General features: G+C 50.5%; 1 protein-coding gene across 2 annotated transcripts in view; it reads right to left on the reverse strand.

Moving 5' to 3' along the window:
• The window catches only part of NISCH (nischarin), a 36,259-nt gene that overhangs the window by 18,815 nt on the left and 1,833 nt on the right, over nucleotides 1-15,611 (reverse strand). For both annotated transcript variants that reach the window (XM_004581528.4, XM_004581529.4), the window contains exons 2-4: nucleotides 15,272-15,355; nucleotides 14,178-14,360; nucleotides 114-162 (exon numbers count right to left, since the gene is read on the reverse strand). In XM_004581528.4, the coding sequence (XP_004581585.2) occupies nucleotides 114-162; nucleotides 14,178-14,360; nucleotides 15,272-15,355 (316 nt within the window). The remainder of the gene's footprint in view (nucleotides 1-113; nucleotides 163-14,177; nucleotides 14,361-15,271; nucleotides 15,356-15,611) is intronic.

The following is a 15,611-nucleotide window of genomic DNA, read 5'->3' on the forward strand; positions in this document are numbered from 1 at the left end:
GGCAGCCCAGCAGCTCAGCAGCTCTGCAGGAGTCTCTGCACTGCCCTGGCTCCTGGGTGTCTAGCAGGGTGAAGTGACTTGGGCCAGCACCCCCACGGCCTGTGGTCACGTACCTTTTTCAAAGAGCTCTTCAGCCAGTGCTGCGGTGATGCCGTTGATCTCCTGCAGGGGAAACACAAGCCACCATTACAAAGCCTCCCCTGCCCGCTGCTGAGCTGGCGTATGCCCTGCTCTCCGTGCCTGCAGGGCCAGCTTCTTGGGTTTTGTTTTTTTTTTTTTTTTTAAGATTTATTTATTCTTATTACAAAGTCAGATACACAGAGAGACAGAGAGGAAGATCTTCCATCCGATGATTCACTCCCCAAGTGAGTGCAATGGCCAGTGCTGTGCCGATCCGAAGCCAGGAGCCAGGAACTTCCTCCATGTCTCCCACATGGGGACAGGATCCCAAAGCATTGGGCCATCCTCGACTGCTTTCCCAGGCCACAAGCAGGGAGCTGGATGGGAAGTGGAGCAGCCGGGATTAGAACCGGTGCCCATATGGGATCCTGGCGTTCAAGGTGAGGACTTTAGCCGCTAGGCCACACTGCCAGGCCCCAGGGCCAGCTTCTAAAGTCACAGACAAAACGGCATAGAGACCACCTGTAACAAGGCAGCGGCTTGGGGAGGGCAACACCGCCACCTGGTTCTGCAGCTATCTGAAAGGCCTCCTCATGCAGGTGAGGTACATGAACATGTGGCTTCTCCAAGGCCATACCGGTAGGAGCTGAGGTACCAGAGGGCCGGCAGCTCCCTGGCCGGGCTCTGGGGGTCCCTGGGAGGGGGCATGGCACCAGAAGCCCTGTCTGCCACCAGGCTGGCAGGAAGAAGGTGCTTGTGGAGCAGCCTCCCTAACCACAGCCCTTTCCTTTCTCAGCCAAGAGCAGACACCTGGTCTTTTCCTGCTTAGCCCAGGGCCACAGCAAAGAGGTGGGAAAGGATTTTCTTTTCATTATATTCTCCCACCCCTCCATATTTATCTTTCATTTTGAAGTCCCTTTACAAAACTAATTACTTTCATGTTTTTGAGACAGTTCCTAACGACCTGTTCACTCCTAAACGCCCAGCAGAGCTTGGGCTGGGCCAGGCTGGAGGTGAGCTGGGAGTTCAGTCTGGCCCCCATACAAGCGACAGGGACAATTAGGAGCCATCACCACTGTCTCCCAGGGTGCATATGAGCAGGAAGTGGAGGGGGAACACCAGCCCAGGCACTTCTAAAGCGAATGTAGGGCTGTCAATCACTATCTCTTTTTCTTTTTTTAAGATTTATTTGAAAAGCAGAATTCAGGCAAAGGGAGAGACAGAGATAGACAGAGATCTTCCATCTGCTGCTTCACTTCCCAAATAGTCACAACAGCCAGGGCTAGACCAGACTGAAGCCAGGAGCCAGGAGTTTCTTCCTGGTCTCCCAAATGGGTGTAGGAACCCACATTCTTGGACCATATTCTGAAGCTCTTCGAGGTGCATCAGCAGGGAGCTGGATCAGAAGTGGAATAGCTGTAACTTGAACTGGTGCCCATCTGGGACATTGGCACTGTAGCAAACGTCCCAGCACCCACTATGCCACAGCACCAGCCCCTTTAAGCACTGACATCTAATAGGGCAGTTACCTGCCCTCATGATCTTATTATTATTAGTAGTAGTAATAGTAGTATTTATTTATTTTTATTGGAAAGGCAGATCAGAGAAGAGACAGAGAAAAGAGCTTCCATCTGTTGGTTTACTACCTAAGTGGCCAAAACAGCTGCAGCTGAGCTAATCAGAAACCAGGAGCCAGAAGCCTTCTCCGGGTCTCCCATGCAGGTGCAGGGTCCCAAGGCTTTGGGTTATCCTCTACTGCTTTCCCAGGCTTCAAGCAGGAGCTGGAAGGGAAGTGGAGCAACTGTGATACCAACCGGTGCCCACATGGGATCCCGGGCACGTGCAAGGTGAGGATTTCACCAGGTCCCCTCCTGGCCTTTTTAAATGCTATGATGGAGACATGTCACTGAATCCTCTCCTCCCCGCGTAAGGGGAAGCTGCTCTCTCTAGTCCTGCTCCACAGATGCAGGACTCCTGAGGTGGCTGAGGGCTGTGCCCCCAAACTACATCCCACAGGGCTAGAAACAAGCGAAGTCACCAACACACACTCGGCTCTGTGCACACAGCAGTGGCCTCCGCACTTCCATGCTGCCAAGGCCCCCCCTCCAGCCCCCAGGTGAGAGCTGTAACTAACGGACAGATGGCAGCTAAGAGGCCTCCGGGAAACAGGTGCAGATGGAGGTCGCATGTCCCTCCCCCAGCTCAGGGGCCATCGCTGCCACCAAGCCAGGCCAGGCCGTGTACATGTTTACAGGACAAGGTGTTCCCTTCACTGCTTTTCTCTCGGCTTGTTTGTCTGCCCTGTGATCTGTACGTCGTAGTTACTCAGCGGTTGGCTGCTGGCTAACGCAGCACCTGCTGTGGGTGGCCTCATCTCTTTGTTGCGGTGGCATTCCTAACACAGGGACCTTGGATCTACATTATTTAGCCTGTCATTCTCTTTATGACTTCCAGTGCCTCCTCTCCACTCCAGGATTAGAAAAACACTTTCCTGGGCCCGGCAACATGGCCTAGCGGCTAAAGTCCTCACCTTGAACGCCCCGGGATCCCATATGGGCGCCTCCACTTCCCATCCAGCTCCCTGCTTGTGGCCTGGGAAAGCAGTTGAGAATGGCTCAAAGCATTGGGACCCTGCACCCGTGTGGGAGACCCGGAAGAGGTTCCTGGCTCCTGGCTTCGGTTCAGTGCAGAACCGGCCGCTGCGCTCACTTGGGGAGTGAATCATTGGATGGAAGATCTTCCTCTCTGTCTCTCCTCCTCTCTGTATATCTGACTTTGTAATAAAAATAAATAAATCTTAAAAAAAAAAAAAAAGAAAAGAAAAATACTCTCCTTATTTTCTTTCCTTTGGCTTTTATGGCATTTTACCAAGTGTACTTCTGGCTTCAGTCTGCGTGAAGCCCAGGTCCCAGTGAGAGCTGCTCTCCTAGCAGCCCAGCCTACTGACTTGGGGTCAGAAAACAGCCCCAAGTGAGGGACGGCCAGACTCTGAGTAGGACAAGTGAGAAGGTGACCTGTGGGCTTACTCTGAAGTTCAAGCCCTCTCACAACCACATCACCTCAGTTCCTCAGCAGCCAGGAAGTAGCAAAGATGAGGGCAAGCTTGGCTTGTATCTCCATGGACAGTTCTGCAAACCCGACCCAGAATCCTCAGTGCAGCGTGGCTTAGATCTGAGCAGTCAGGGCCACCTCCACCCTCCAGGAGCGTGGTGGGGCAGATCTTAGCCCAGGAAGCTCCATGCTGACAGCCTCTCCCCAGGAAAGGTTCCCCTGCCTTGGGATCCTCACCGCCCAGTCAGCCCAGAAGGAACATGGAGAGAATATGTCAGCCTGGGTGCAGGCACTGGCCCTGCCAAAGACACGGCTGGAATTTTTGGACGACAGAAAGCTACAAGCTAGCGCTAAGGGCCGAGAGCTGGTTCTCGGCAGAGGTTAAACTTTCCCTGGGGAATCCTGAAAGCACACAGTGTGATGGTTTGTCTCCCTGCTCTCTGGTCACAAGAAGTACAGGCAGCTGTGACATGCCCATGCTGGCCTCACCCTGTGGCTGGGAGAAACCAAACCACAGTGGAGCACAGAGATGCCCCAGCCTGCAGACTCATAGCACTCCCTCCTCAGGGCTCTGTGTGAGCCTAGAGGGGTTCACTTGGCACAGCTCAGCAGGTGGGCTCCATGCTGCCCTGAGCTGGGCGTCTAGCAAGGTGAAACGACCCATGCCAGCATCTCTGCCCCTGTAGCCTCCTGAGCCTGGGTGCTCAGCATTAGGTGCCTGGCAAGCAAGCCACAAAGAATCCCAGGAGGTCACCTTGTACTCCCCAAATATCTAGATTGTAGTAACTTTTAAAAGAGGACATTCTCTATACTCCAACAAAAAATTTCAATTTAGGGGCTGGAATCATGACGTAGCAGGTTAAGCCTCCAATTGCAATGGGTATATACCATATTGGTGCCAATTTGAACCCAGCTGCTCCACTGACAATCCAGCTCCCTGCTATAGTGTCTGGGAAAGCAGTGTAAGATGGCGCAAGTCCTTGAGCCCCTGCACCCACATGGGAGACTCAGAAGAACTACAGGCTCCTGACTTCAGATTACCTCAGCTCTAGCCATTGTACCCCTCAGGGGAATGAACCAGAGGATGGACGATCTGTTTCTCCTTCTTTCTCTGTAAATCTGCCTTTCAAATAAAAATAAACAAATCTAACAAAAATGTCAATTTACAAAAGACACTAACACCAAGGTATGTTTAAAAACCACAATGTAACACTTGTTCCACAAGTATTACCTAACATCAGGAGCAGCCAACCACCACTTGGCATGCCCTCATAGGCCAAGGACTAGTTGGGGTATAGCTCTGCAACTTCTATTCTGAGGCTTGCTATCCACCAGGAACCCCAAGATACAGTGTATCTCCATACTTGGGGTCGGTGCCACAGCATAGCAGGCTAAGCTTTTTCCTGCAGCACCAGCATCCCATATGGATGCTGTCCCACTGCTGACCCAGCTCCTTATTAATGGAAAGCAGCAGGGGATGCCCCAAGGCCTCAGTTCCCTGCACCCATATGGGAGACTCTGAAGCAGCTCGTGGTTCCTGGCTACGGATCAGCTCAGCTCCAGACATTACGGTTGTTGGAGAGTAAACCAGTGAATATAAGGAAAATCTCTCTGTTTCTCCTCTCTGCAACTTGGCCTTTCCAATAAAAATAAATCTAAAACAGAACAAAACAAAAAATAAACAAAACCACCACGTCTGCCCTCCATTCTGCTCCCCTGCCGTTCTACTCAGTATATGCTCCAGCGACAGGCTGAGCTAACCAGGGAATCAATTACAGCTCACTGAGCCAACATCCAAGCATATTCGGACACAAAGACTTAGGGTTGAGGGCCCCTGCCTAAATTGATGTCAGTGATAAGACATTTCTGCAGGGATCAAGCACATTCTGTGTGATTCAACTTGAAGAAAAAATCTGGACCTAAATCCTCAGTACTTTGTAACTAAAATTATGGAGGAGCTGGCATTGTGGCACTTTTATGTCACTGCCTGTGACACCAACACCCAATAGGAGCACTGGTTCGAGTCCTGGCTGCTCCATTTCTGCTCTAACTCCCCACTAATGCACCTGGGAGAGCAGAAGTCAAGATGGTCAAGTGCTTGGAGACCCCCGCCACCCATAGGGGAGATCTGGAGAGAGGTCCCAGCTCCTGACATCGGCCTGGCCCAGTGCTGGCCATGCAGCCGTGAGCAGTGAAGCAACAGGTGGGAAGACCTCTGCCCTTTGGGTCTCTCTCCTCCCTCTAAAACTATGCTTTTCAGATAAGTACAAAATATCTTTAAAAAACAAACACATTATGGAGATAAATTGGATGCTGAATGATGACACCTCTGTCACAGCTTGATTTTAAACTCTGAAAAGCATCTTGGTTCCAGACAATTGGCTTCTAAGTAAGAAACCGGTATAAATGCCATCTGTCTGGAGATCCAAGCACCTCTGCCCATGGTGCAGCGTAGAGTGGCAGGCGAGTGGGGAGCCCTGGGTCTGCTTCTCTAGCTCTCCCAAGCTCTAACTCTTCCCTGCAGAGCCCCCTGCAGGCTCACACGGTGTCACCCAGCCCCTCACAAATGAGGAACTAGAGAACAGATGGGTTATGCGGCTGGTTGGAAACAGCAGGGAAACAGCAGGGCTGGGAGAGAAACTCGCTCTGTGTTTCTCGCAGGCTACTGTCAGAGGGCCTGCCCCAAAGTGGAATGCTAGAATTCTCTGTGAATTCCACTCCAGTGCCTTGGCAAGTCTTGGCCTCGAGGCCATGGCTCTGGGAGGCTCCAGAGCCGGCCATCTGGAAAACTGGCATGGCACCAGACCCATGCCCCAGTGCACCCTCTCACAGCTGGACTTTCTATCTAGGTCATTAAAATCTACACTGCCAGGCCCAGCACGATGGCCTAGCAGATAAAGTCCTCACCTTGAATGCGCCGGGATCCCACCTGGGCCGGTTCTAGTCCCAGTGGCCCCGCTTCCGATCCAGCTCCCTGCCTGTGGCCTGGGAAAACAGTTGAGGATGACCCAAATCCTTGGGACCCTGTGCCTGTGTAGGAGACCTGGAGGAGCCCTTGGCTCCTGACTTTGGATCAATGCAGCTCTAGCCGTTGCGGTCGCTTGGGGAGTGAATCATCAGATGGAGGATCTTCCTGTCTCTCCTCTCTCTCTCTTTATATATCTCTGACTTAGTGACAAAAATAAATAAATCTTTTTTTTTTAAATCTACACTGTCAAAGAACAGAGATGGATTCTACCCTGTGCCATAATCTTCAAAAAGTTAATCTTCAAAAAGTTTATGAAAATACATATCATGAAAAACAGCACGGGTTCCAAACACTGCTGCATCAAAAGGAATGTTCCCTTCTTGTATTTGAAAGAGAGTTCCCACCCTCGGATTCACTTTCCAAATGTTCACCACAGCCAGCGCTGTACCAGGTCAAGGGCAGGAGCTGGGAACTTAGTCTAGGTCGCCCACACGGACAGCAGGGAGCCAGTCACTGAGGCAGAACCTGCTACCTCCCGGGGGCTGCACTGGCACACACTGGAATCGGAAGCAGAGCGGGGCGTTGAACCAGAAGCTCCGTGACAGGAGGCTGTCCCCTAAGCCAGCGCCTGAGCCACATGGCCAGACACCCACTCCAGGCCTGTCACTCAATTCTCCACATACTTGGGAGTACTTGGTATGCAAAAAGTAACTGCAAATGGATACAAGACCTAGGTGTAACAAACTCCAGGAAGAAAATAGCACTGTGAATTCTTGTGAATCTGGATCGAATCATGGCTTCTTAGTTAATAACAAAAACACAAATGATAAAAAAAAAAAAGATAAACTGAATTTCATCCAAATCTAAAATTGTCTGGAAAGACAGCTGGAGTGGCAGGAGTTATGAGCATAACATAATTCTGGTAAGAGAACAGTACCCAGAATAAATAAAGAACTCTCCCAACGCAACAGGGAAAGACAGGCGGACCAATCTTCACCAGGACAAAGGATATGACTCTACTTCTCCAATCAGCACACAAAATGTGACTAGTGGCTTAATACCACTAGTCTCTAGGGAAACACAAATTAAAACCATATAGAGATAGCATTTCACACCCACAAGGAAGTCTACAATTTAAAAAACATAACAATAAAGGACAAGAACAAGTGTTAACAAAAATGGGGGGCTGGTCAGAACCCTTGTGGGAAAGTAAAATGGTTCAGCAACCTGATAAACAACCCAGCAGGTGCTCAGACAGTCAAACATGGTGCTGGCGCCACAGAATAGTAGGCCAATCATCCAACCAAGGCGCCAGCATATCATAGGGGAATGGGTTCATGTCCCACTGCTCTACTTCCGGGAAAGCAGTGGAGGATGGCCCAAAGCCTTAAGGACCTTGTACCATGTGGGAGATGTGGAAGAAACTCCTGGCTTCTGGCTTCGGATCGGCTCAGCTCCAGCTGATGTAGCCATTTAGGGAATGAACCAGTAGCTAGAAGATCTTTCTTTCTGCCTTTCCTTCTTTCTGTAACTCTGCCTTTCCAAAAAAATAAAGAAATCTTTACAAAAATAAAAGCTGACATGGCTACTCAAAGACCCAATCTCCACTTGGGAGTGGTCACCCAACAGAAACACAAGCCTGAGTTCCCCCAGAAACTTCTATGGCAGTTCCCCCACTTGCCATTGGTTTTACTCTCCACAGTTTCAGTTAACTATGGTCAACCACAGTTTAAAAATATCAAATGGTTAATTTCAGAATGGAATGATTCCTAGGTCTTCCGCCACATGTAGCTGTGAGCAGCTGGAGAAGCCGGGGACGCTCGGGCTCTGCCAGGTGTGTCCACGCCACGCATCACCTCAGCAGCCCATCCGTCACTCAGCAGCCGTCTCAGTTATCCGACCGCCACAGTGCTTGTGGTCACGTAACCTTGTTTTACTGAATAATGGTCCCAAGTTCAAGAGTGGTGGTGCTGGCAACTTGGATATGCCAAAGAGAAACTATAAAGTGCTTCCTTTCAAGGAAAAGATACAAGCCTTTTACTAAGAAAGAAAAACAACAACAACAACAAAATAGCTGAGGTTGCCAAAATCTATGGTAACAATGAGTCTTCTATTTGTGAAATTGGGAAGGAAGGAAGGAAGGAAGGAAGAGACACTCATGGTAGCTCTGCTATTACACCTCAAACTGCAGCAGTTCCGGCCGAGGGGCATGGCAAGTGCTGCCTTACATTGGCAGAGGCACTAAAAGTCCATGTGACTCGGCCACAGTGGCGTGGCCTAGCGGCTAAAGTCCTCACCTTGGGCCCGGCAACATAGCCTAGCGGCTAAAGTCCTCGCCTTGAACGCACTGGGATCCCATATGGACACCGGTTCTAATCCCGGTAGCTCCACTTCCCATCCAGCTCCCTGATTGTGGCCTGGGAAAGCAGTCAAGGACGGCCTAAAGCTTTGGGACCCTGCACCCGCGTGGGAGACCTGGAAGAGGTTCCAGGTTCCCGGCTTCTGATCGGCACGCACCGGCCGTTGCGGCTCACTTGGGGAGTGAATCATCGGATGGAAGATCTTCCTCTCTGTCTCTCCTCCTCTCTGTATATCTGGCTTTGTAATAAAATAAATAAATCTTTAAAAAAATAAATAAAAAAAATAAAGTCCTCGCCTTGAACGCCCCGGGATCCCATATGGGCACCGGTTCTAATCCCGGCAGCTCCACTTCCCATCCAGCTCCCTGCTTGTGGCCTGGGAAAGCAGTTGAGGACGGCCCAAACCTTTGGGACCCTGCACCCGTGTGGGAGACCTGGAAGAGGTTCCTGGTTCCTGGCTTCGGATTGGCGCGCATCGGCCCGTTGTGGCTCACTTGGGGAGTGAAACATCGGATGGAAGATCTTCCTCTCTGTCTCTCCTCCTCTCTGTATATCCGGCTTTCCAATAACAATAAATCTCAAAAAAAAAAAAAAAAAAGTCCATGTGACTGTATGGGGACACGATACACACAGGGTCCAGGGCATCCACAGTTTCAGGCATCTACCCACAAGGAAGAAGGGAACAGGAATGAACATTCCTAACAGCATTGCTCACAATGGCCAGAACTGGGAAACAAGCCAGATGTCCAGCCTAGGAGCAGACAGACATGATGGGGTGCAGTAGTCTCCCTCATCCCCAGAGCATATGTCCCAAGACCCCATGGGTGCCTAACGGTGCCTAGCACTGACTGACGACACAGCCTATGTTTTCCGTTATGAAAACACACCCACAGTAAAGCTTCATGTACGCAGGTGGCACAGGGAGAGGTTGCAACTAATGATGAACTGGTGAACTGGTAGCACCAGACTGTAATGAAAGTTACACACTGGGTTAAACCGCCACGTGGGACATCTGCATCTTACACGGGAGTGCTGGTTGGATCTGGCTGCTCTGATTAGCTTCTTGATAACACGCCTAGGAGGCAGCAGATGACAGTTCAAGTACTTGGTTCCTTGCCACCCACATGGGAAATCTGGATTGGGCTCTTTGCACCTAAGATTTTATTTATTTATTTATTTTCTGCTTTGCTCATTTTTAAAAAAGATTTATTTATTTTTATTACAAAGTCAGATATACATACAGAGAGGAGAGACAGAGAGGAAGATCTTCTGTCCAATGATTCACTCCCCAAGTGAGTGCAATGGCCAGTGCTGTGCCGATCCGAAGCCGGGAACCAGGAACCTCTTCCGGGTCTCCCACACGGATGCAGGGTCCCAAATCTTTGGGCCGTCCTCGACTGCTTTCCCAGGCCACAAGCTGAGAGCTGGATGGGAAGTGGAGCTGCCGGGATTAGAACCCATATCCCATATGGGATCCCAGTGCGTTCAAGGTGAGGACTTTAGCTGCTAGGCCACGGCGCCAGGCCCGAATTCTTCCATCTTGATGGCCTCAATGGTCAGGGCTAGGCCAGGCCAAAGCTAGAAGCTTGGCATTTCATCTGGGTTTCTCATAAGGGTGCAGTGACCCAAATACTTGAGCCATCCTCTGCTGCTTTCCTAGCCACATTATCAGGGAGCTGGAACAGAAGCGGAGCAGCCAGGATTCGAACCAGTCGCTCACAGGCTCATATAGGATGCCAGCAGCACAGGTAGTGGCATGACTGGCTATGCTACCACACAGACCCCTGACTTGGACCTGGCCCAGTCCCAGCTGTTCTAGGCATTTGGAGAATGAATCAGAAGAGAATTCTGTCTCTCAAAAAAAAAAAAGAAGCTAGGTGACCATGATCTTCCACTTCATGATACTCCCCTTCCACTGGAGGGGTCTGCTGGCTTCTCTGGGGCACACGGATTGCCCGTATTACTGCATGTCAGTCTGAAGCCAGCATCATCAACACAGGGCTGACACAAGTGCCAAGACCAGCAACGACGGAACCACAAGGACTAAGTGACACCTACGCACGTGGATGCGCTGACAGCGCCTGATGCATGTCCTGGTCGGGCAGGACATGCAGGATTTCCTCACACTCCTCAGGATGCTCGACTGAAATCTCGCCACCCTTTCTCACTGTGAGGAACTCACACTGCAGCTACGAGCAGCCTACTGCATGGCAGGTCCACACAACACAGAACCACTCAGTAAGAGACTGTGCTCACATCAATGGACCTTGGCAACCAAACAGTCGATGAAGAGGTCAGTTAAGATGGCCATATCGTTGGGACCTGTGTGATAGCTAAACTGGCTAATCCTCCATGTGCCAGCACTGGCATCCCCTATGGATGCTGGTTCGTGTCCAGGCTACTCCACTTCCCTGCTTGTGGCCAGGAAAGCAGTGGAGGTTGGTCTAAGTCCTTGGACCCTGTACCTGCATGGGAGACCCAGAAGAAACTTCTGGTCTGTGGCTTTGGATCGGCTCAGCTTCAGCCACTGTGGCCCTTTGGAGAGTGAACCAGCAGGCAGAATATCTTTCTCTCAGTCTCTCCTTCTCTCTGTAAATCTGCCTTTCTAGTAAAAATAAATAAGTAAACAAAAAGTAGAAGAAGGCCACGTGGTAGTGCATACCAACGGACAAGTCCAAACATGATGGAAAGTAGGCTTGTGACCACTAGGGAGCAGGAGGCCGGGGGGCAGGGCAGAGACACCCAAGCAGTGCTGGGTTCTTCTGGGGTGATATGCGTTCTGGAATTCAGGTCTTGTAGCACACTGAAGCTACTGGACTGTACACATTCCTTGGTTATTTTTAAAAGTTTTTTAATTTATGAATTTTTAGTTTTTTGAAATGCAGAGTGGTAAAAATAAGAAACAGAAACAGAGATTTCCATTTGCTGGCTCACTCCTCCACTGCCGGCAAGAGCTGAGGATGGGCCAGGCCAGAAGACCAGAACTCAAGCAGGGTTGGCCACATGAAAATCCTGGTGAGAATCCTGGAGCTGTCCCCTGCCATCTCCTGGGGTGTGCCCTAGAATCAGTTGGGAGAGAGGCAGGACTCGAACCCAGGAGCTCTGGCAGGGATGCCCTACCACCCAAACGCCAACCCTGAACGGCACACTCTACCACAATGGATTTTACTGTGCAGGATTTAATTACAGTATCTCAATTTTTAAAGCCCCCATCCTGCTGCCAATTAGGGTTTTTTTGTGTCCTTCCTGTTCAACACCAGCAATACAACAGATGGGGCACACTGGGAACAATTCCCAAAATGGCGCTGCAGGCACAAAGGTGAAGAAAAGCATCCCACAGAGCCCTCGCAGCCTGCAAAACAGGCCGGGCCACGTCCAGGGCCTGCTTTTTCACACTCATGAGGTTCACACTAAGTCAGGGGTTCTTCCCCAGAGTGACTGTGCTCCAGCAGCACAGCTGGCCCGAGCTATGCCTGCAGATGCCTGTGCTGCTACGACGGGGTGGGCAAGTGCTGCTGTGTGATGTGGGCCCAGTCCCTCTCAGCAACGAACCACCCAAAGCGTCACCCCACCACAGCTGAGGATCCCTGGCTCAGTCCACTGATGGGTGCTTTATTTTCTTAAAATCCCTGGAGTTCTAGAGCCTGAGCCTTCGTCTGGTAAGACACTTCAAGCATGCTGACTGCTCCAAGGAGTAGAGTATGCCTCAAACCAGAACTGCCAATCCAGAGGGGCCACAGGCCCAGCTCACACACAGGCCTGCTTCAAAGAAAGTCAGCAGGGTGGGCACACCGGGGGCAGCTGCCGACCACTCTTCCCACCCACATCCCCACCCCCAAAAGGCACTAGTTTAAAATAATAAATTTTATTTCCAAAGGATTGTCTATCAAGTTTCACTCTTAAACAGCTAATCAAAGCCTTCTTCAGTTACAGCAGTTCTTAAAAATTAACTAGTATTTTATCATATAATAAATGCAAATTTTCTCCCATAAAAAAAGAAACATTTAGAAGTTTATAACCATAAAGTGCTAACCAGACATTCCTAGCAAGTTACATAAAATCCACAACAAATATATAGATCCCACCTATAAATGCCACCCTTTCCTCTCCAAGGCTGGCACTGCTACCCAATTTCCAAGCTCTGTTTAGCACACCAAAAAGGCTCAGTTGCTCATTCTCAACTGACTTTCAGAGAGCTGAATTTTAAACATGGCTTAAGATCATAATTCACAAGTCCCTTCCTGAAACGTAAGACTGAAAAGGGGGTGGATTCTTCACTGTCCTCATCACAGAAAGGCAAAACAAATTAAATATGAACTACCTGAAAACTGCTCCTACCACTTTAAAATTTTTTTCTTCTAGGGCCCGGCGCGATGGCCTGGCAGCTAAAGTCCTCATCTTGAATGCGCCGGGATCCCATATGGGCACTGGTTCTAACCCCGGCAGCTCCACTTCCCATCCAGCTCTCAGCTTGTGGCCTGAGAAAGCAATCAAGGACGTCCCAATGTTTTGGGACCCTGCACCCGCGTAGGAGACCTGGAAGAAGCTCCTGGCTCCTGGCTTTGGATCAGCTCAGCTCCGGCCATTGTGGTCACTTGGGGAGTGAATCATTGGAGGAAGATCTTCCTCTCCGTATATCTGACTTTGCAATAAAAAACAAATAAATCTTAAAAAAAAATTTTTTTTTTCTTCTCATCTACTTCAAAGGTAGAATGAGAATGATCTTTCAACTGCTGGTTCACTCCTAAACGCCCCCGACAGCCAGGGCTGGGATGGGAAGCAGCCAGGAACCTGGCACTCCACCTGGGTTTCCCACATTTTCTTGGGCACTCAAGCCAGCATTTGTTACTTTCCAGGATGCATTAGCAGGGAACTGGAATATCCGTGGAGCAGCCAGGACTCAAACCAGTAATCCTGTAAGGACGAGGTATCTCAAGAGGTGATTCAATCCCTGTGCCACAATCCTACCCATTCCTATAATTTTGGTGTAGAATTTTCTAGAATTCGACATACAAACTTTTATAGCCAGATAAACTGCAGCCTTTAAAAAATGAAATCAGGGCCCGGCGGCGTGGCCTAGTGGCTAAAGTCCTCGCCTTGAACCGGCGCCCATATGGGATCCCGGGGCGTTCAAGGTGAGGACTCTAGCCGCTAGGCCACGCCGCCGGGCCCAATACTGCTCTTTCTGTAACCTGCCACTCCTTCTGTCAACAGCCACCCCAATGTTCTGCTTTACAGAGGCAGAGTAGGGTTGCACTGCCAGCCAGTCTGCCATCAGATGAAGGTGTACCCCCACCCCAGCATCAGCACCCAGACATGCCCCAAAGTGGCAATGCTCTGCCATCACAAATTGATCTCTTAGCTTGTCTTGAACCATGAACCAAAAACATAACAATGGTTCTTGCCAGCCGTCAGCTGCTCCTGCTCCATCCTCACACGTGGATAAAAACCACGCTAACTCACGTAGCCATAGACCCTTTCTTCAAGGCCACCGTCAGTCTAATTTAAGGCAAACTTGTCCATATGCATTGCCTCTGCCCACACTCTATGCCTAAGCAGGGCGAGGCTCCCCTGTCCTCCAGCCTCACCGTCTCACGCCGGCCACCTCCCCTCAATGCTGAGGCCCACAGTTTTGCGGTCCAGGGCTCTGGCACAGGTGAACCCTGAGGGGAACTCACGTAGAAGTGAAAATGCAGAAAGTGGGCCAGCACTCTGGGGGCTACACCAGGGAAGGCAGCCAGCAGTGTCTGCAGGTACACCTCCAGATCCTTCTCCCTCTTCTCCACCAGGCTGCGGGAGTTTTTCCCAATGATTTTCTTGGGCGGAAGTAGGTTTTTATCAATCTTTCTCTCGGTGACAAGCTGTAAGAAAACACAAGCCAGTCAACCAGACACCAAGAGTCTGCCCGAGGTGCACTTATCAGGGCTTCCACAGCCTTCCTGGTGGCAGTGCCAGGAATAGGGGCCCAACTAGCACACCCAGGTTCTGGCCTCTTCAAACCACAAGGTGTCAGAAACATCAAGAAGCCTAGATGAGAAACTCCACTTGGGGACTGTGGAGCCCTTCAGAAGTTATACCTCTGAGCCCCTAGAACTGCTGTTATCTCCAAATTGGAATGAAAACCAATCAGGGAGCATGCCTGTCTCTGAAACACATGGCCAAAAACCCAAGGAAAGCCTCCCTCCCCGAAGCAGAAACGCAAGCCCAGCCAGATCTGAAAGGGCAGGCTGTGCACCTGCTATTAAGTGGAACAAATTTAATAAACTTATCCCTGTCTCATCTAGGACTGACAATTTTTTAAAGACTTACTTACTTTATTTCTTTGAAAAGCAGAGTTACAGAAGAGAGCAAGAGGCATTTAGGTTCACTCTCTAAGTGGCCACAATAGATGGCTGAGCCTAGCCCAAACCAGGAGCTTCACCAGGGTCTCCCATGTGGGTGCAGGGACCAGGCACTTGAGCCATCCTCTGCCGCCTTCCCAGGCAGCTGGGACTTGTACTGGCTCTTACTTGGGATGCTGGTGCTACAGGTGGTGGTTTTCCCTGCAACACCCTCCCAGGACTGGAAATCTTAAAAAGTGAAACTCAAATACACTCCCTGCAGATGGTCTTGCGCTTGGGCTCAACTCCTACGGACCACTAGTTCCTTCATAATTACATTAATAGGCTAGCTTACCAAAATGAGCCTATTTCGCCTTAAAGCTAACAGGTAGCCCAACAGGGACCCAGCCCAAGAGTCTCCCTCTGAGACAACTCTACCGGTCCTCTGTTACCTTTTCATGCAGCTCATGGAAATCACTGTAGCGGTGCTTGACTGTCCACTCATGGCCGCCATCTGTGACCTGGATGATGTAAACCTAAAAGGGGAAGCCGACAGCCCAAGTGGTGAGGGGAGCCAGCCCCAGGGAGTCACTCTCCCGGAGCAGTGACTTCAGAACACTCCCTGCTCCCAAAGGGCCCAAATCAGCCCATCCTTGTCCACCAGCTTCTGGAGGGCTTTTGCTGAGCTGGGTGGGGAGGTAACCAGGGGGGCAGTCCTCCTCTATCTGCTAGAGGCTGGGAAGCCCATACACGAGCCTGTGGCTTCCCCACCCCTAACTACTGGGAAAGGTG

This window comes from Ochotona princeps, chromosome 21, assembly GCF_030435755.1.
Source record: "Ochotona princeps isolate mOchPri1 chromosome 21, mOchPri1.hap1, whole genome shotgun sequence".
Taxonomy (NCBI): Eukaryota; Metazoa; Chordata; class Mammalia; order Lagomorpha; family Ochotonidae; genus Ochotona; species Ochotona princeps.